General features: G+C 52.6%; 7 protein-coding genes across 7 annotated transcripts; 5 read left to right on the forward strand and 2 right to left on the reverse strand.

The window, feature by feature from the left end:
* The first annotated feature begins 978 nt into the window (after window positions 1–978).
* Window positions 979–1,752, forward strand: BDP55DRAFT_420959 (uncharacterized protein). Its single transcript, XM_060567453.1, has 2 exons — window positions 979–998; window positions 1,050–1,752. Exon 2 carries the CDS (start codon window positions 1,247–1,249, stop codon window positions 1,616–1,618), a length of 372 nt encoding a protein of 123 aa, XP_060422452.1. The 5' UTR covers window positions 979–998; window positions 1,050–1,246; the 3' UTR covers window positions 1,619–1,752.
* A 2,082-nt stretch (window positions 1,753–3,834) lies between these two features.
* On the forward strand, window positions 3,835–5,581 carry BDP55DRAFT_566701 (major facilitator superfamily transporter; the record flags this gene model as incomplete). Its single annotated transcript, XM_060570532.1, has 3 exons — window positions 3,835–4,092; window positions 4,174–4,398; window positions 4,463–5,581. The coding sequence occupies 3 exons, from the start codon at window positions 3,835–3,837 to the stop codon at window positions 5,579–5,581; spliced, it is 1,602 nt and encodes a 533-aa protein (XP_060422453.1).
* Window positions 5,582–5,808: 227 nt separating this feature from the next.
* BDP55DRAFT_566636 (beta-lactamase-like protein) lies at window positions 5,809–7,858 on the reverse strand (the record flags this gene model as incomplete). Its single annotated transcript, XM_060570525.1, has 2 exons — window positions 5,809–7,697; window positions 7,813–7,858. 2 exons carry the CDS (start codon window positions 7,856–7,858, stop codon window positions 5,809–5,811), a joined length of 1,935 nt encoding a protein of 644 aa, XP_060422454.1.
* Window positions 7,859–8,471: 613 nt separating this feature from the next.
* On the forward strand, window positions 8,472–10,379 carry BDP55DRAFT_760831 (major facilitator superfamily transporter). Its single transcript, XM_060580853.1, has 2 exons — window positions 8,472–8,657; window positions 8,715–10,379. Exons 1-2 carry the CDS (start codon window positions 8,513–8,515, stop codon window positions 9,998–10,000), a joined length of 1,431 nt encoding a protein of 476 aa, XP_060422455.1. The 5' UTR covers window positions 8,472–8,512; the 3' UTR covers window positions 10,001–10,379.
* Window positions 10,380–11,987: 1,608 nt separating this feature from the next.
* BDP55DRAFT_566657 (uncharacterized protein) lies at window positions 11,988–13,791 on the forward strand (the record flags this gene model as incomplete). Its single annotated transcript, XM_060570526.1, has 4 exons — window positions 11,988–12,290; window positions 12,350–12,652; window positions 12,712–13,345; window positions 13,415–13,791. The coding sequence occupies 4 exons, from the start codon at window positions 11,988–11,990 to the stop codon at window positions 13,789–13,791; spliced, it is 1,617 nt and encodes a 538-aa protein (XP_060422456.1).
* A 1,118-nt stretch (window positions 13,792–14,909) lies between these two features.
* BDP55DRAFT_421008 (uncharacterized protein) lies at window positions 14,910–15,476 on the reverse strand. Its single transcript, XM_060567454.1, has one exon. The coding sequence runs from the start codon at window positions 15,278–15,280 to the stop codon at window positions 14,978–14,980; it is 303 nt and encodes a 100-aa protein (XP_060422457.1). The 5' UTR covers window positions 15,281–15,476; the 3' UTR covers window positions 14,910–14,977.
* Window positions 15,477–15,917: 441 nt separating this feature from the next.
* Window positions 15,918–16,823, forward strand: BDP55DRAFT_684768 (uncharacterized protein). The gene is made up of 3 exons (XM_060576419.1): window positions 15,918–16,082; window positions 16,297–16,745; window positions 16,801–16,823. The coding sequence occupies exon 2, from the start codon at window positions 16,310–16,312 to the stop codon at window positions 16,562–16,564; it is 255 nt and encodes an 84-aa protein (XP_060422458.1). The 5' UTR covers window positions 15,918–16,082; window positions 16,297–16,309; the 3' UTR covers window positions 16,565–16,745; window positions 16,801–16,823.
* The last annotated feature ends 918 nt before the right edge of the window (window positions 16,824–17,741 follow it).

Genomic DNA, 17,741 nt, shown 5'->3' on the forward strand with positions numbered 1-17,741 from the left:
GACCGTCTTCTTCCGGGTGAAAAGAGGACAGGACGGGAGGGGGCGCCGCGGAGCTTACGGGCAGATTGAGCGCTCGTGGCCCCATCACGACCTGCCCGCCGGGCCGCGAATCCGCGCAGCAGCGCCACGGCTAATGTGCGGAATCTCCCTCTGAGCGTGGGTTGGTCGGAGCCTGGAACGGCCTCCTCCAGAGTCTCCAGACTTGCCAGAGTCTCTGAGAGTCTTCCCGGCCAGAGAGGCCGCTTCTTCCTTGGGCGGCATCCTTGTCACGGTCTGTCGTTCTATCCAATCAAACCCCGGTCTCACGTATGCGTGCCATGGACGGAATCGTACAAGCCTCCTGTACGACGGATACAGACTGTGGTAGGTCCCGTGAAAGCCGCCCGCCCCCATGTTTGTGGGAAAACCTGGGCGAAGAGCCGTTGGGAATTTGAGACTTGTTGGTCACTTTGAACATGGGATTCTATGGAAGGAGATCAGTCGGCTTTGCCTCATTCTCCCTGGAGGCATGTCTTAGCATCATACGGACATCCCACTGGCTAAATCCCAGAGTCTCTATCTTTCACTCTTGGCCTCCATCGGTAGTTCGGGACATGTATTCAGCGTTCAGGGCCAGGCCGCAGCCAGCCACCCAACCCCTGACCTTCGGGGCACATTGCGCCGCTGCTGAAAGGGTGACAAGACGTACTCAAACTGAGTCGCGCTCGACATGCGACTTCATGCCAAAAAAAAAAAAAAAAAAAATCGCGTTGCGAAACTGAGAGCATGTGATGATGAACAGTAATTGCAAAACACTTATCAAAAAGCCTTTTGGGTTCTCCTCCTGACGTCTTTGCATTGATAATGGTCATGTACTATCGCCATGCTGTGCGCGTTTTCGGATGCGAATGTGACTGGCAGCTTTTCACGTAATTCTGAGACGCGGACCCGAAGAGCTTCGTGAGGGCCGAAAGGGTGGATGGCCAAAGGACTACGCCGTTCCTGATGAACACTGGCTTGTAAGTTGCAACGTTGCTGCAGTTCGTTGGGCCGAACTGCTGACTGGTCAGACTGAGCGATACCAGACGAGGGGGGACAACGCCAGAGAAGTAATTGTCCATCTGGATCTTCGAAGTTGTTTGAGAAGGATATCAGAAGGACGGACGGCGTGAACCATCACTTACTTCTCAAGGTAAACTAGGTATCAGAGCGTGGCAACAGCGAAAGCGACGTGAACGCCCGCGACCGATGGCAATATGAGTCTCCAATGCCGTGTTTATTTGACACAGAGGGGCGGCCCAGACTGGACCGTCGGTGGTGGGAGAATCGACCTCGATCGAGATTTGCCTCTTGGCTCCTGGTTTCATTGCCAGCGTTTCGTGCGCGTCAACACACACCACCTGTTCGTTGCAGACGGTCCAAGGAGCATTTCAACCAGTCAGTCCAAAGCATGTTGGCTCCGGCCTACGGAAGCTGGCAACCTGTGAGCATCCCACGAAAAGACTCCGGTGGCCCAGCAGTGCAGCACCAAGAAGCACCAAGCTGGCCGCTGGCCCCCAATTGTCGGACAAACGCAGAGGCTCCGTCTACCCCGATTCCCCGAGACCCCCAGTCAGTCATTATGATTGCGGGGGTGTGAAGTACTAACTCATAAGCAGGGCTTGCTATTCCGTTTCTGCCAGGGCTTCTTCCAGCCGCCGACATTGCAGGAAGGGTCTCTCCTGTTTGCCGTCTTGCGTGGATTGGACTGGGGGACTGGGGCCAGAACTTCACGCGCACTTCCCAGTGATACAAATATCCGTACATTACGACGGAAACTGCCTGCTTGGTCATCAGTAACCGAAGATTCTGCCCCGATCCACTGATCCGAATGGAGGCATACAACGAGCCCTTGATGCTTGGGTTAGATGGTCCCGAGGGAAAAGTCCGCAACACGGCACACGCCGCCGTTTGAATGGCACATTGCCCGCATTCTGCACGTCTTGCAGACTGCCAGACAGGAAGGATCTGGCAATACGACGAACCGTGGGCTACGACGAACGAAATGTCCTGAAACCCGATGGTGTTCGATGCTCGGCCGCCGCGGACTAATATATTCAGTGTTACTACCAGTCTGACATATTGCAACTTTCTGACCAACCAGTCGCGTGCTCTCACGACGTCAACTTCTCATCTGAAGAGCTACTTGGAATAAGGATTCGGTTAGGTATTCAAACGGGCGAGCGGTGCATATGAGACGTTGGTTCTCGGACTGGTCCTATCATCATCAACCAGTTTGGATAAGGGGTCGCGAGAGGGTGTTGTGTGTGTGTGTTTGTGTGTGCATGGAGTCTTCAATGCAGCTATTCCGTCCGATTTCTGCCATTGCAACTCGTTCTTCCGCATGCTTCTCTCGTAACATACTTCTCTCGCAGCACCCTTCTCTTGCAGCAACCACCAACGTCTTTCTTCTTCTATAGGGAGACTACAGATCTGCATACTACGTACGACGAGGCTGTTAAATCGGCGGCTCGGCCGAAACTCATATTGCCCCAAATGCCGCCGATTGGGACCATGGCACGGATGGTGCCGACAGGCAGATCCCAAGCCGAGATTCGACAAGAAGCACCCAATGATCCAATCTCGTCCTGGCGGCCAGTCCTTCCCGAGATTTGACTTGGAGAGTCCTCATCTCCATCGTGATCAGACTTTCTGCCCAGCAAATAGCGTAGCATGCAGAACGACCCCTCCACTGTCCAGTGCCCAACCCATTACCCCCCCAGCCCGCCAAACCTGTCAATAAACTTCCGCTTGAAACGGTTTTGGGCGAGTCGTCCGTGATAGCCCAGGGGTGCCCGTCGACCTCGACGTGTCTCTATTGCCTTCCAAGCGACTAAGCCTCTGGAGCCTCTCCATAGACTGCCAAGATTGACGATTTAAACTTTAGGCACGAACCTTGTTGCCATCAGTCGGACGGAGCTTGCTTTTTTTTTTTTTTTTTTGCTGCTCACACACGCACACTCTGCTTCACCGCTTGGCTTCATCTTCGTCTGTTCTTTCTAAAAATCCCCTTCCAAAGTGTTTGCGATGAAGGAAACCAAACAGGTATGAACCCCGCCAACCCCGCGACTGGGAACGGCGCCCATCCATCAGTCTCCCCCCGACTTCCAGCCGTCCTTCTCTACACCATCTTCCGCCGTTGTTGATACACTACTTGCGCCCGCCAGGGGAAAAACCTGTGCACGATCACATCGTACCTTAGCTACCTACTGTACTCTATTCACCCCTTGCTTGCTACCTCACGAACAAGCCTCGAGAGTCCAGGGGCCATGGCGCCGGGTTTCAGATGGCGGTTAGCACGCTCAAGGAGAGAGAAAAATCAGCCCTACTCTACGACAGTACACAGTCTACCTCGAGGTTTGCTGGTCTTGGCCCGTTGTATCTTGTAATTAACTCGAATAAACTTTTTGTGATGCCTTCCCAAATCGTCAAAAGATTGTCACAGTCGACGACCGAACATGCCGTACGCTGTCTTCCTCCCAACTTTCGGTTTGGCACGCCTTTGCCCCTACTTCTCTATTTTATCGAACCCAGGCCAAACGTGGTCTCTTTCTCCACGCACCACATGTCAACAGAAACTCTCGACAATTCCATGTTCTTCATATTAAGGGACCTGGCCTCCCGGTCCCGTCAACCTTAGCTTGCTGTCGTCTACAACGGGTTGTTCTGGCAGCACACCGGCCGTCTTTAATTTGACATTTTGGTCCACTTTTGCAGTAATCGTGTCCGCTCACTATTACACGAGTCTCTCTCTTTGTCTATCCTCTCTCTCTCTCTCTCTGTTTTGTTCATTGATTCTCCTCTTTTACGGACACGATGAGCCGCGCCAGCAGTCGATCGTCAGACCGGCCGGCCTCGGCCGACCTTTCTGGCAGCATTTACCTCATCACCTCCGATGGCAAGACACTCAAGCTACCCATGCCGAGTAATTCGCCCTACGACCCATTGAACTGGAGCTTGTCGAAGCGACTCGTCGCCATGGGAGTACTGATACTTTACTCCATTGTTTCCATGCTGGAGACGCAAGCTGCCAGTCTAATGTACAAATCTCTCGCTGTCGAGTTCAACGGACAGGTATAATTCCCTTCCCCCATCCGGCGGTGATGCCTCAAACCAGTTAAACCGCCACTTACACTATTCCAGCAAGCCGACAAGTTTCCACTAAATCTTCTTGTTTCAACACCGAGCACAATATTCCTCGGTCTCGGGGCATTTCTCTGGATACCCCTGTCGGTAGCCGTCGGAAGACGACCAGTCTTCTTGCTGGCGTCTTGTTTTCTGACACTCGCCACGGCCCTGGCTGCGAATGCCTCGGGCTTCTACCAGCTCCTCGGGGCTTTGAGTTTGCAGGGGTTTTCCGCCGGGTTGAGCCTGAGTGCGGTATGTAACGGCCCTTCTAACTCCGTCTCTCTTCCCCGGTGCTTGACTGACTGGTGCTTTGTAGTCCATCTTGATTGTCATTGACTTGACCTTCATCGACGAGCGCCCGAATGCTCTAGGCATGTTTTGGAGTGTCGGGTGCGGCGCTGGCCTCGTGTCCCTACGCATCGTCCCGGCACTTGCGGCCCCAGGATGGAGAAGCTTTTACACGGCCTGGCTCGTCCCTTGCCTCGCCGTGTTCGTTTGCGCCTTCTTCTTCCTGCCCGAGACGTACTTCGTCCGACCAGCCGTCGCCTTTGACGGCCACATTCTCGTCCAGGGTGGCTCGGAAAAGGTCAAGATGTACGACGACTGGGAAGAGCTGCCAGGCGGAAAAGCCAGCGCGGCCATCCAGGCCGAGGCTGTCCCCGAGACCGTCTGGCAGGGCATGGTAAGGCGATGGGGAGTGCGCAAGAGCGGTGCAGGGTTCAGCGAGATGTGGACGTGCTATGTGCAGACGATGCTCTGCGCATGCAATCCCCTCGTTTTCTGGGTCGCGATCCTCAACGCCCTCAACTTTGGCGCAATGATCTTCATTGGCGAAACGTACGCAGTGGTCATGTCCCAACCGCCGTACAACCTTCCCGAGCGTGTCATCTCCATGGTCAACCCCGTTTCGGCGATCGGTTCCCTTCTCGCCTGGCCCGTGTCGACCATTTTGACATCGCGTGTTGCCCGCCGTTTGACACTCCGCAACGGCGGAATCCGAGATGCGGAACACTACCTCATCGCCTTTCTCCCCGCTGTGCTGGCTGGTGCGGGCAGCGTCTTCTTGTATGGGTTCACTGTGCATTACAAATGGAGCTTCATCTGGATCTTCGTCTCCTATCTCATCAACGCCTTCAGCGCGGCTGCCTACGGCATCGCGTCAACACTCTGGGTTACTGAGGCTTTCCCTCGCTGGGCGGCGCCAGCCATGGTTATCGTTGGCGGAGCGGGGTACATGTTGAGCTTCGCGACGAGCTACGCTGTCACACCGTGGCTCAGATCACAAGGTTACCTGGGTGCCAACTTCGAATTGGGCGCTATTCTTCTCGTCGTGGGAGGCGTCGCTGTGCCCCTTGCTTTCTGGGGAAAGAGTTTGCGACAGTACATTGATGGCCGGTGGGGTGTTTCGGAAGCTGGAGCGTTGCGTCCACAATAGGATAACGCGGCAAACAGAACGTGAATGGAGTTTGCACCCATGTATGGCCCAGTCAGTATCATGGGAGATTATATTATGGCGGCGTTGAGACCCTATTTCCTTAGTTTGCGTAGCTCATCAATAAGCTAGACCCGATCATCAATGATAATCATAGTCACTAAGACTGACGGCCCGAATCCATGCCAATGGTGATGCTCTAGTATATATCGCTGAGACACTGGTCAAGCTCAAACCATTCCAAGATCCGTATCTGGAGTAGTATGGTGATCAATCGTGGAGAGGAGTCCAATTGGCGTCCACTCCCCGCCGAGGAAATTTTGCTTCATGGCATAATATGCATCCGCCCGAATGTAGGAAATATCGGCAGTCAACACAAGTGGTGTTGGTACAATATGCGGAACCGGAGACTCCAGAGTGTCCTGAGAGTTTCCTGGTCTGCTGGAGAAGTCATGCTGCTCCTGTGTGGGGATCCGTGTCTCGACGGAACCGGGGTTGGTATCGGGTTCCAGTACAAGCGTCTCTTCTATGGCAACGGCGGAAGGTTCGGGTGCGTTGCTTTCGTGACTATGCGAAGAATGCAACGCCGTGATGTGAGCCTCAGTTGTCGGCAATTGTTTGCCTCCAAAGCCTTGGGATGGCGGTTGTTGGAGGATCCTCAAACTCTCGGCGAGTTTCTCCATCACCATATCATGGACGAAGGTATCGCCAGAGCAGAAATCGCCAAAGAGGTATCGTATACTAGTGGTGTTTCTGAGCCAGTCGGCAGGGTTCACTGTGCAAGGCCACACATCTTTGGGGCGAAAGATTCGGACCAGGTCGCATAGCTCTTGATAGGACGAGTGTCGGGAGTACGGAAACGTGATAACCCTCGACAATTCTCCACTTGGTCCGTCTATTAGTGGTTCCGAACTTTGTGTGGATTGCTCTTCAAGGTGTTTCTTTCGACCAACTGCTTGAAATGCGTCCATAATGGCTGCTTCATTCTTCTCTCCAAAGGATGCAAGGTCGAGATCCAGGGAGAGGTTGCGCCCGGTTTTAGCACCTGTCTCGAGAAATTCAAAAAGACGAAGCTTCGTCTCTGGAGAGATGTCCGCATCTTCAATGAGCTTTGAGATTGCAGCGATGTCTTCCGTTGATAGAGGATCGAGTTCGGCGTCGCGCTCTAAATCATCCCCGCCGCCGCCAACACCAACTTCAGCAATATCAACACCACTTCGAAGATGCGCAATGACCGGCTGAATGGACACCACTTTGGAACTTTTCACAGTGTTACAAAAGTTTCCCCTCTCGCAACTGTGAAGTCGGACATTTTCATCTCGAGTGAGGCATCCAGGGTGGGGTGTGTTACCACACACGTAGCCGGCTAGAGCAGGGGCCTCTGGACATAGATGAATGGAGGAGCTGAAACGATCACTAGATGTCTTGCCGGTGAGCGATGAGAAGATGCGCATCTTGTAGTCGTCGACATGGATTCGGGACTTGAGAGCTTTGGCCAGAGCTATCCAGACCTGTTCGTATCCATAGGTCCATGCTTGGATGTAGAAGACGGTGTTGTCTGGGTACTGCGCTACTTTGCGAAGTAATCCTGCGATACCCTCGGCCTTGGTCTGGAAAGGTATGTCCTTGATAAAAGAGGTATCAAGATAGATCTTATCGAGCGTCTTCATGCCGGAGGTGTATTCGATAACAGCCGGGTTTCTGGCAATCGTATTCACGAACCATGGCTCGCTCCGGATGTCGCCCGTGTAGAGAATGGCGTGATGTAAATCCTCAATGAGGAACATGACAGCCCCTGGGCAATGGTTTGCGTCAAACAGGGTGACCTGGATGTGACTACCCGGCGCCAGCTCCAACGTCGTGGGGGTCTCCATGGGCAACGGCTTGAGCAGATTCTTCAGATGCTTGTAGGTCTGCACGCGTGCCTCGAGAACACCTTTGGCGTAATTGATGCGACAAGGGTAACGCTCAAGACGGAGGAGCATCTCCCGAGTGGCTGCGGAGCAGTAGACGAAAGGAGACCGCAGGGAGTCGAGCCCTGCCAAGTGATCACTGTGTATATGGCTTAGGAAGCATGCGAGAGGCGGACGGCGGTCTGCATGTCTCCGAAAGAAGTCAACTATGGTATGATTAGTGATTGCTATACGGATCACTAAGGCGCACCCAACGTTGTGAGGTGAATGCTGGGAGGCAACAGGCGAAGCGCGGTGTGCATGGTTAGGGGGAAGATTTACTTCGTATGTCAGGGAACTCCGCGACGAGTCCGTTGAATGTCGACATATTGCCGGTTATTCATTGTCCAGGCCGTGGAAACACAAATGGCAATCATGTGATGCTGTCGAAAGTGAGGTTGAAGTCGCGTCGGACGAAGTAGTAGGTGAATTCACCTGAAAGGGGAGCACACAATTCGGGAAGGAAGCTCCGGTCCACTTCAGGCGGGCGCCAGATGGAACCAGCTGGCCACGAAAGCCGGTGGATCCGTCTGTGTAGTGTCGGATGAACCAGACGGCGGCCGGGACACGTGGATCTGGCTCTCCGGCTCCGGGTTCGGACCCGAAAGAGGTCTTTCGCACTGAGTCTCGATCTCTTGTCCGATGGCAAGAATCAGTCTACATGACTTATCCCATAAAACCTTGAATAGGGGTTTTTTTAAAGATTTCCTCCCATTACTGAGAGTATCAACTTCACAGCAGTGTGCAGATTCCAGCCCCAGGTGCTCAATGTCGCAATTGAAAATGGGGCAAAGTCTCAACTCCGGAATAGTGGGGCTCAGCTCCGGAGGCCGTTCGTCATGGCCAAGCCTATTACAAGACATCAGCATCTGTTGCAATTGTATTTAGTCTAGCTCCTCGTCCTCTCGGTCTTGATGGGTTGATCATTTTCAAATGGGTACCAACATACCCTCAGTCTGTTCAGAAGAGACAGAAACCCACAATGGCCCCTCCAAGCATAGAACGACCCCTCAATGCCAACATCACGGCGGTGCCCCCCTCGTCTAATCAATCTCACGAGCCATATACCATATTTGATAAACGTCAAAAAAGAGTCATCATAGCCATAGTCTCTATTGCAGCCACTTGTGAGTCCTGTCGATGATTCTGAGAGACCTCGCTTTCTCTGCTAAGCTAGCCCCCAGTCTCAGGCTTCGCCTCGAACATCTACTTCCCAGCCCTCCCCACCATTGCCAACGACCTAAACGTCTCAGTAGAGCTCGTCAATCTCACAGTAACCACCTACCTCATTTTTCAAGGCCTAGCACCAAGCATATGGGGTCCAATCTCAGACGTCAAGGGCCGACGGGTTGCCTACTGCTGCACCTTTGTCGTGTTCCTCGGCGCATGCATCGGCCTCGCGGAAACCAAAAACTACGCGACTCTAATCATTCTCAGATGTTTACAGAGCACAGGAAGCGCGAGCACCATTGCAATAGGCTCAGGAGTCATCAGCGATATCACGACTCGGCAAGAGAGAGGCGGGTACATGGGCGTCTTCCAGGCCGGCTTGCTGGTTCCTGTCGCCGTTGGACCCGTGATCGGAGGCGCTTTGGCTGGATCTTTGGGATGGATGAGTATCTTTTGGTTCCTGACCATCTACTGTGCCGTCTTCCTCACATTCCTTGCGCTGCTCCTACCGGAGACTCTGAGGGCCGTGGTCGGCAACGGTGCTAAAACACCGAGGGGTTGTCTAGGGAAGTACCCCTTAATCTTCTACCAAGGATCCTCACAAGTCCCTCGGTATGTCGGCGCATCGATTTCAAATAAGACAACACCCAAGCGCGTTGACATCATTGGACCCCTTCGCATACTCTTCAACAAGTGCGCGACCCCTATCGTGGTATTCCTCGCAGTCTACTACGCGGTATGGCAGATGAGCATCACAGCCATGTCAAGTCTTTTCGAATCACGCTACGGTCTGACAGAAACTCGCATTGGCCTAACGTTCATCGCAAACGGCGTGGGCTCCATGATCGGGACGCTGGTCACGGGAAAACTCCTTGACATTGACTATCAGCGTGTCAAGGCAAAGTATGATGCGAGCAACGACCAAGAATGCAGCACCCTTGCGAACTCGGACACCAACCTGGGATTTCCAATCGAAACGGCGCGTCTCCGTCTCATACCAGTCTTCGCGCTACTACAATGTATCTCCATCGCGGTCTTTGGCTGGACCATCAACTTCCCTCGCCAGGTACACATCGCAGTGACCATCATATCGACATTCGTGACGGGCTGGACCGCCGTTTCGACACAGTCTCTAGTCATGACGTACCTCATCGACATCTTCCCCGACCGCAGCGCCGCGGCTAGTGCTAGCGTCAACCTCGCCAGGTGTCTTTTCGCCGCTGGCGGTACAAGCTTTGTGATGCCTATGGTGAAGGGGATTGGTGTAGGATGGGCTTTCACTGTGTGTGTTGTGGCATAACTGGTTGCGCTTATAGGTGCGGGGGTGCAGTGGAAGTTTGCCGCGCGGTGGAGGAGAGAGATGGGCAATGGCTGATCACTCTCTTTTGAGAAGATGACGAACATACATGGAGAATCAGAGACGATCGGCGCTGTGCTTCAAGGTTGGCCAGAGTACAATCAAGTTTTTAGAAAGGATAGAAAAAGTACAAGTTCTAGCCCCTTTTCAGGGCATTTCGTGTAGCGGCTTGAAGATGCCCTCATGGTCAGCGGTCTCCTTGGCGAACAAGGAGTCTAGAGCCTCGCAGACAGGACATCAGCATGACTACAAGGATTTCACAAAGTCGAGGCACGTAAACATCAAAGTGACTAGTAGGAGCCCCTCCAGAGCGAAGCCCACCCCCAGGAATATAAACCTTCCCTTCAAAGAATGGCGATGGTATCTGGTGGGACGAAGACGCCGTTGTGTTCTCGGTGAGAGAAGATGGGTTATGTCAGAGAGGTTTTGCCATTTCGGGTGAGATTGAATAGGGGAGTATGAGGTGAGCCCGGTATAGCAGGCTAAGATGATAGTGGAGAGAAATGGCTTGGTTTCCACGATTATCGAGTAAATCTTGATGAGAAATTGTCGACTGGATTGAAGAGCTTGCCATTGAGTTTAGCAGCAGACTGTTGTTGAAATCTTATATTTCTATTTGATCACAGTCAAGATAGCTTCAAGCATCGATAGCTCGGAGATATTACTCAATCTCAAGTGGAGCCAGCGGTGAAAACATTCTGATGCTCCATGTTTACTTCTCAGTGAAAATACCAGCCTGGGGATTAATCCCTTCTCGCTCGGAGGTGCAAAAGATACTTTTTGAAGTCCACGCATCGCCAGGATACAGTATCACTCCTTCTCTAACCAAAAGTCTACGAAGATTGAAACGTCAATGTCATTTGGAGACATTAAATAAACAGCGTGTAGATGAGCGGACGATGACGGGAGTGGTGAGGTCACCTCCGCTCAGCCCCTCCACAACAATACCGCGTCAGCGGCGTGGTCTCGAACGCAAATCGACCGTCCTTAATTACAGAACGTCTTCTGCCCGAAGCTTAAGCCAAAAATTATCAGAAAGAGGCATAATTCCTCAAGCTCCTGTCCCATGCCCCTAGGAGTGCAAATGATTTGGATACCTCAAGTCTTATTCCGCATCCAGAGGGTCACTGTTCAGCTGTCTGACAGGGAACATTTCACAATCAATTCGAATCTGGCTCACTTTGACCTTGAAGGACTGTAGAACACAGATGAAAGCTACTTTAGACTCGATGAAGAACCTCGGCTTCGCTCGTGAAGATGTCAAACGTCCCTAGACTCCATCAAGGCCTTCACTCTAAACTCCACCAAGGTCGTGTCACAAGCCGCAAGAGAGTGAAGTAGGGGCAAGATTTAGTCATAAAAGCACAACAACAGCCACTTGAGTTTGCGGTATAGTTCACTGAAGATGGATGAGGAAGAAACAGCCGGTTAGTTTTCAATAAATAGTCCATGACAGGTCGTCGAAGAATGAGAATTCCCGAGCCGCTGTAGGACCCGAAAGTCTGTAGAGATTCAAAAAGCCACACTCCGCTGTTTTCAGGACCATCACAAAACCATTAGTCAAGTAGGCCGTCAAGGTGATGTATCTCGCGTGGCTGCCATGAGAGTTTTTGAATTGACGAACACGTCATGCAAAGTTGCCTTCACCGACGACTTTATGAGTCTGACAGCTTTCAACTCGGGAGAAAATGTCGCCGACTCTTGAAGCCATCTTTGACGAACCCAGCGGGAAGCACATGCGATGGGTAAGCCACCAGGAGTCACAAATGGACTAATCCGCAGTCAAGAACCACAGGGTTGCTGAGCAAGTCGAGACCCGGCCTACGAAGGTTGTACCACGCCCATAAGGGTATGTGCCTTCTCTACATATGAGCCCGTGAGGACGCTCGCATTTCAAGATTCTCATGCCAAGCTTAGTACCTCTCTCATTATGCTACCGATTTCAATCTGCATCGCCATTAAAACGCAGCCCCTGAGGGTCAAGCCCGAAACGACGAACGCCAAGGCGGTAGAGCGGCAGTCCAAGGAGCAATCGAAGGACCGGCTCAGCTTCGACCTGAAGTGTCGTTATTACGCGAGCCGAGATGATATTCCTCAATGCCTCATGTCATTGTGGAAGTACCTGCTTCTTGACAAGCACAAAAAGCAACTGACAGGATGGGATCTGTTTGCGAAAAGGCTGGCGTGTGGGCAAAACACCGAAGATAAGACAACCAAGATTGTGGTTTTGGAAGTAAGTCAACTGCTTGCCTATTAAACCACCTTCGTTCAAGCGTCACTAACATGGAGTAGATGAGATTCATGCATAAATGGCTGACGTATGATCAAATGGGCGTTGCAAGACGTGCGTTTCTGGATACCATGGTAGTACTCAGAGACATCATGTCAGGATTGGCCAAGGCGAATACCGATGAGCGAGGCACTCTCGACTGGGGAAAAGTATTTTCGTTTGCCTGTCATCCTCGCATTGCTGGAGAATGGACCACACCTTGGGGCATCGAGCCGGCAGGCTACTACTGCCATCCCCGTGAGCAAGGCGGGCCAAGTGGCAGTGCCCAGAAGGCAACTCAGGAGCTTCTTCTTAAGTACATGGAGGTATGTATCGAGGCCGATTGACTGTGTCCGTGTGCAGAACGCTGACGCCCTATGCTCAGGTAACTGACCCCGTTCGTGGAATGACATTGGCGACCACCTCGAGGTCCACCGCCCTTCGAGAGGCTCGCAGGCGAGTCGACCGGAGCGACGACAACACACAACCTCTCTGGAATGCCATTATGTTTTCTTCGGTCCTCGGTTCGGACCCTCTTCAGCTCGACGTTGACTTGGCTGTCTTCACAACGAAGAAGGTTGTGAAGTGGTACGACGAGCTTCTGTCCTTGTGCAAGGTTGCGGTGCAATCTCAAGGCACCGAGAGCCGAGTGGACAAGGCGATCACCCTTGCTAATCAGCTGCAAGTAGCGTCTGAACGGGCAAATGCCGCAACAGACAGTATGTCGGTCGCATCCGAGTCCACGTCTGAGAAGACTCTCTGCGGAAAGAAAGACTGGGGGTTAGGCAAGGTGACTGTTGTTGAAATTGAGGATGTTAGAGATTCGGCGAGCTACGAGGACCGAAAGCAGCTGGCTCAACCTAGCAAGGAAAGATGGTGGAGAAGAGTGCTTCAGTCGTTCGTTATCAAAGTCAGGGAATCGAATCGCCAACGACAACAGGACGCGGCGAGCAAGTTGGTACGCCGTTCGTTGGAGATCAGCCGCACAAGGACCGAGTTGAGCAAAAGCGTTGTCGAGTGTAAGCAGGTCCTCCGGTTCCCTGACAAACCATCGATAATGTGGTAGCTGACACCGTTGTGAGTTGTAGTCAGCGCCGAAGTTGACCAACTACGGCTGCTAGCCAGGGGTTTCATTCTACAGTTGAAGCTGCAGACCAAATGGCGTCAAGTACAGGCAGTGGCACAGCGGCCTGGGGCGACCATGATTGAGGTCAACAAAGTGACGACTGTCAACATTGGCCACTTGTCGTGTGAGCGGCGGCGGACGCAGGCGATCCGGGAGAAAGTGAGCAAGTTGAACCAGGCAGACGAAGCCATGATGCAAGGTGCAAAAGAGATATTGGGACGTAGCAAGAAATTGAACAAGGAGCTCAAGAGTTTGCACACGGACCTGAGAAAGCATGCATATAGGTACGAACCCAGGGCAAGTTTGGAACAGCGTGGGACACTCGTTCGGTGCGGGTGAAGGCGTGGGGCCGAACTTGGTGGTGAAGGGAGTTGAACGGTCGATTTGTACATAGACGCGAGCCGTCAAATTCAACTTTCTTTCAAACACTTCCACTTTTGGTCTTTGGTTTCCGCATGGCTGGCATAAGCGCAAGTACTGAACATGGAACGTGGACATTGGAACTTCTGAATGGCTTCGAAAGTTGTCGCGCGGGGTCGTACAGTGTGGAATCCTGAAGATTGACTTGAGAGGAGCGTGTTTGCGGGGCTCAACGGTCTGGCAGCAGCAGGGCCAGCACGGACAGACCCTTGGTGCAGATAGGGCGGCGGGGGGGACCTTTGGGCGCGCCGTTGGAACGATGATCGCTGTGGGACGTGGCCAAGATCCCCTGGGCGTTTTCTCTGTGTACGAGGCGTGCGTGTGCTGTGGGTGAAGGGAATGGCGAAGGAACAGTCTTCCCATTCCGCCATCATCACCTCATCCCGTTTCTTCGGATGCTCCTAGTCATTCTTGTTTTCCTTGTCTGGCACTCCAACATGCGGGAATAGACCCTTAACATGAAGACGTTGCCATGTGAAGCAGCTTGAGGAAAGCAAATGGGTACGAGAGCGGGCGTGACGTTTGCTGTGGTCATGGGGCACGCTTGTGCTGCATGGTTCAGGTGGCCATTACCGCTGAAGAAGCATGAAGATTGAAGAGTCGATGACTTTATACTGAACATCCGTAGTCGAAACTGTAGAATGTGGACACGGTGGAGGGGAATCTCGGCGAAGGCGTCCGTCATCCGTAAGAATAAGCGGTAGGCCGTAAGCCATCTGATCCGTCGCAATGGGCTCGGAAACGAGAAAGCAGACTTCCAGAGACCGGGGAGTTGGGCGCCAGACGTCGCGTGCCGGGGTTGGTTTCGGTCGGTCTAGAACTGGCGCGTCCTTCGCTTGGGTTCATCATGTGCTTGGTCTATCCGCACCGTCTGGTGGGATTGTCGTGGCCAAATCTCGCCTGGAAATTGATTACGTTGGCCACTGCAACAATTCCAGGGACGGTGTATGCAGACTGGAAAGCGCTTAAGTACCTGACTGCATCATTAGAAATGTAGTCAAAGAAGACGAAAGGACATTTTGACATGAGCCAAACCCCACGCCGAATCTGGGGAGGCTGGAGGTGAGAGGTGACTCGGGTGGGAGATAAGAAGGACGCCAACTCATCAACCAGGTACTAAGGCATCGCTGTATTGCCGGGTCTGCGCCGAGGCGGGAAAATTGATGAAGAAAATCATGGTAAAATCAGGAATAGAGCAAAAGGCAAAAAGAGGGGAAAGGCAAAGGAATACGTGAGGGAAATGCAAATGAGAGAGGGTCGACAAGGGCAGGACGAGGGGAAGATTCAAGAGAAATGGAGCACAGAGCCAAGGGAAAGGGGGAACACTGCGTGACTGCCAACCCAAGGTAGGTAGGTACTGTAGTCTGTGGTAAAGAATGAAGTGGGAAGGGGCGAGATAGGCCGTCATGCCGTGTTTGATGAGACGCCAAAAATGACGGGGAAGAATCAAAACAAATTGTTTGAGCCAAAGAGCAGGAAGGATGGGAGTCAGGTAGGTGCCTGTCTACCTTACCATTTAGATACCTTACCTTACCTTCCTGCCCAGACTCCAAAGGTAAAGAAAAGGGAAAGTATCAGACGCAGCTGGGCGCCCATTCGGGCAGATCCCAACCCATCCAGATCTTGTGCCTTCTTTCCCTCTAAGCTCACCACCTGTCCCGCTCTTTCCTGCCTCTGCCTCTGCCTCTCTCCTTCCCTCCATCTTGCCGTCCCAAGGTCAATAAGGTGCTCCTTCCATTTCATCATTTCGCCGACTCTCTAGGAAAGAAGTTATGGCTTTACTCCATTCATTTGAAAGATAATTTAGTTAGCCGAGTGAAAACAGGCAACACGAAAATCAATTCTATCCACAGCGTCCACGATAATCCAATTTCCTAAAGATGTGTTCCGACACCGCTCCTCCCGAACGAAAAGGTGTGTGTGTGTGTGTGTGAAGACGTGTGTGTGTGTGCCCCTTGTGACCGTCCACCACCAGCACCACCGACTGCCAGCACTCAATCAGCCATATCCGCAGTCCTCCCCCCTCCCCTCCTCTCGCGCCGCAACACGAAACCACGTCACCTCCCATCTTCTCTTCTTCCACAACAACACCTCGCCATTCCGCCACTTTTCGTCGCAAACATCACCTTCTCCATCATCCTTTGGATTAATTCGATTCTGCAGCTTCAGAAAGCTCGAACGCGTCACTTTTCCCTCATCTTCATCCATCCGTAAGTCTTCCAAATCACACACTTTTGGCCCGTTTTTCCCGCCCATCGCGCCATCGCCATACGCCTCTTGGGTTCCCCCTCCTACACTCTCTTCGTCTTTTTCTCACGAGCGCATTCACAACCACAACATCTTCTTCTCGTCGCATTACATCTACCGCGATCGCGTCAATCCACTCATCGAATCCCAATAACTAATATTCCATTGCGATACCAGGCCAAGCGTCAAAATGGCCCGTGAAGGCACCCGCTCCCAGACCGGCAACTCTAAGCCGCGTCTCTTCCCCGTCGTCGACACCGCTCCTGTTCGCAAGCAAAACACCACGACTACCACGACCGCGAAGAAGCCCAAGACCACTTCTACTGTTGCCAAGGCCGCAAAGCCCGTCGGCGTCACCAAGAAGAAAGCTACCACCGCCAAGAAGGGCCCTTCTGTTACTACCAAGGTATGTTCGCGATGCACTCTGCCTTGCCTCTCTTCCTGAGGCGCGCAGCTCTCCACCGCAACCACCTGCAACTTCTCCTACTTCTCCGGATCACAAATCTTACCCGGACATGCTTCTATGATTTTTTTTCTGTGTTTGAAAAGCTTGGGCACGAAACTCGCGCGTCCTAGACGAGATCCTTACCCCTGCCCAACCCCTACGATCAGACCCTCTTCTTCTAGTATCTCTTGTCACCCTTTGACATTTGAACTTGATGCTAACAAACCTTTCCGCAGGCCAAGTCAGTAGCCAAGAAGGCAGAGACCAAGGTCGCCGCCGCCACCAAGGCAGGCAAGAAGGAGACCAAGCCCAAGACCACCAAGGCCAAGGCGACACCCGCCGCCGCCTAAGTGTGTCTCTTGGTTGCTTCTCTCCTTTTCTATGGCTTTGACTCTGTCTCCCTCTTAAATCATCCGTCACTCGCCTCGACGATGCGTTCCTCGCCCAGCCTTCTTTGAAGCATGCTTCGCGCATATGTGAGGCTTTTCCCATCTTCATTACGGGGCTTGCTAGTGTCTTTTTCCCTCCAAGATACCACCTTGATTGTTGTTGAGCGAGCGGACTTTTGGGCTTGCTGTTTGTGACTTTGGGTTACTACTAGTAGGGCGTCCTCTCTCTCGGGTTGCTGTCTGGCTATACGCGCCTCGTCCGCATGTTGTTTTTGGAGGCTACCTTCTCTCTATCTCTCTCTGTCTTTGTGCAACGTTTGGGGTTTGGACCATGGGGCGGAAATGCAAATAGGGTGTCTTACTCGTTGGGTCTGGGTCTGGGTCTGGGCTGGTCTGGTTTGCTTCAAGTCTTGTTACTTTTACTGCAGCAAGGACCGAACAGGGGTCCAACTCAACAGTGAATTATGAATCAACTTTGTTCAAATCATCTTCTGTCCCAAGGCCCAACGTGTTTCCAGAGCGTCTTTGATGACGTGGGGGTTTCCGGCTTGACTGGCGCAAAAGATGGACGTCGAAACGATTCGGCTTTCAGAGGAAATCACATCAATTCTGCAACGTGAGGGCAGCTGCGGGGGGTATGTAGGCCTATCTAATGTAGCTTACGAATGGTGCCCGGGACACTCGCAACCACTCATCCAACTCACTCACGATAGTCCAATGACGAGATCATCCTGCCAGGGACGATTGGTGGCAGCGGCCATGGAGAGGAATGGTCAATAGTAGTGTAT

The sequence above is a fragment of the Colletotrichum godetiae genome (genome assembly GCF_030913485.1).
Source record: "Colletotrichum godetiae strain CBS 193.32 chromosome Unknown BDP55scaffold_86, whole genome shotgun sequence".
Taxonomy (NCBI): Eukaryota; Fungi; Ascomycota; class Sordariomycetes; order Glomerellales; family Glomerellaceae; genus Colletotrichum; species Colletotrichum godetiae.

Excerpts from the sequence above, each read along its gene's own strand:
- BDP55DRAFT_420959 (XM_060567453.1), top strand. The coding sequence starts at position 1,247 with ATGCCGTGTTTATTTGACACAGAGGGGCGGCCCAGACTGGACCGTCGG.
- BDP55DRAFT_421008 (XM_060567454.1), bottom strand. The coding sequence starts at position 15,280 with ATGACGGCCTATCTCGCCCCTTCCCACTTCATTCTTTACCACAGACTA.
- BDP55DRAFT_684768 (XM_060576419.1), top strand. The coding sequence starts at position 16,310 with ATGGCCCGTGAAGGCACCCGCTCCCAGACCGGCAACTCTAAGCCGCGT.
- BDP55DRAFT_760831 (XM_060580853.1), top strand. The coding sequence starts at position 8,513 with ATGGCCCCTCCAAGCATAGAACGACCCCTCAATGCCAACATCACGGCG. Across the intron at positions 8,658-8,714 it reads AGTCTCTATTGCAGCCACTT|TCTCAGGCTTCGCCTCGAAC; the intron begins GTGAGTCCTGTC and ends GCTAGCCCCCAG.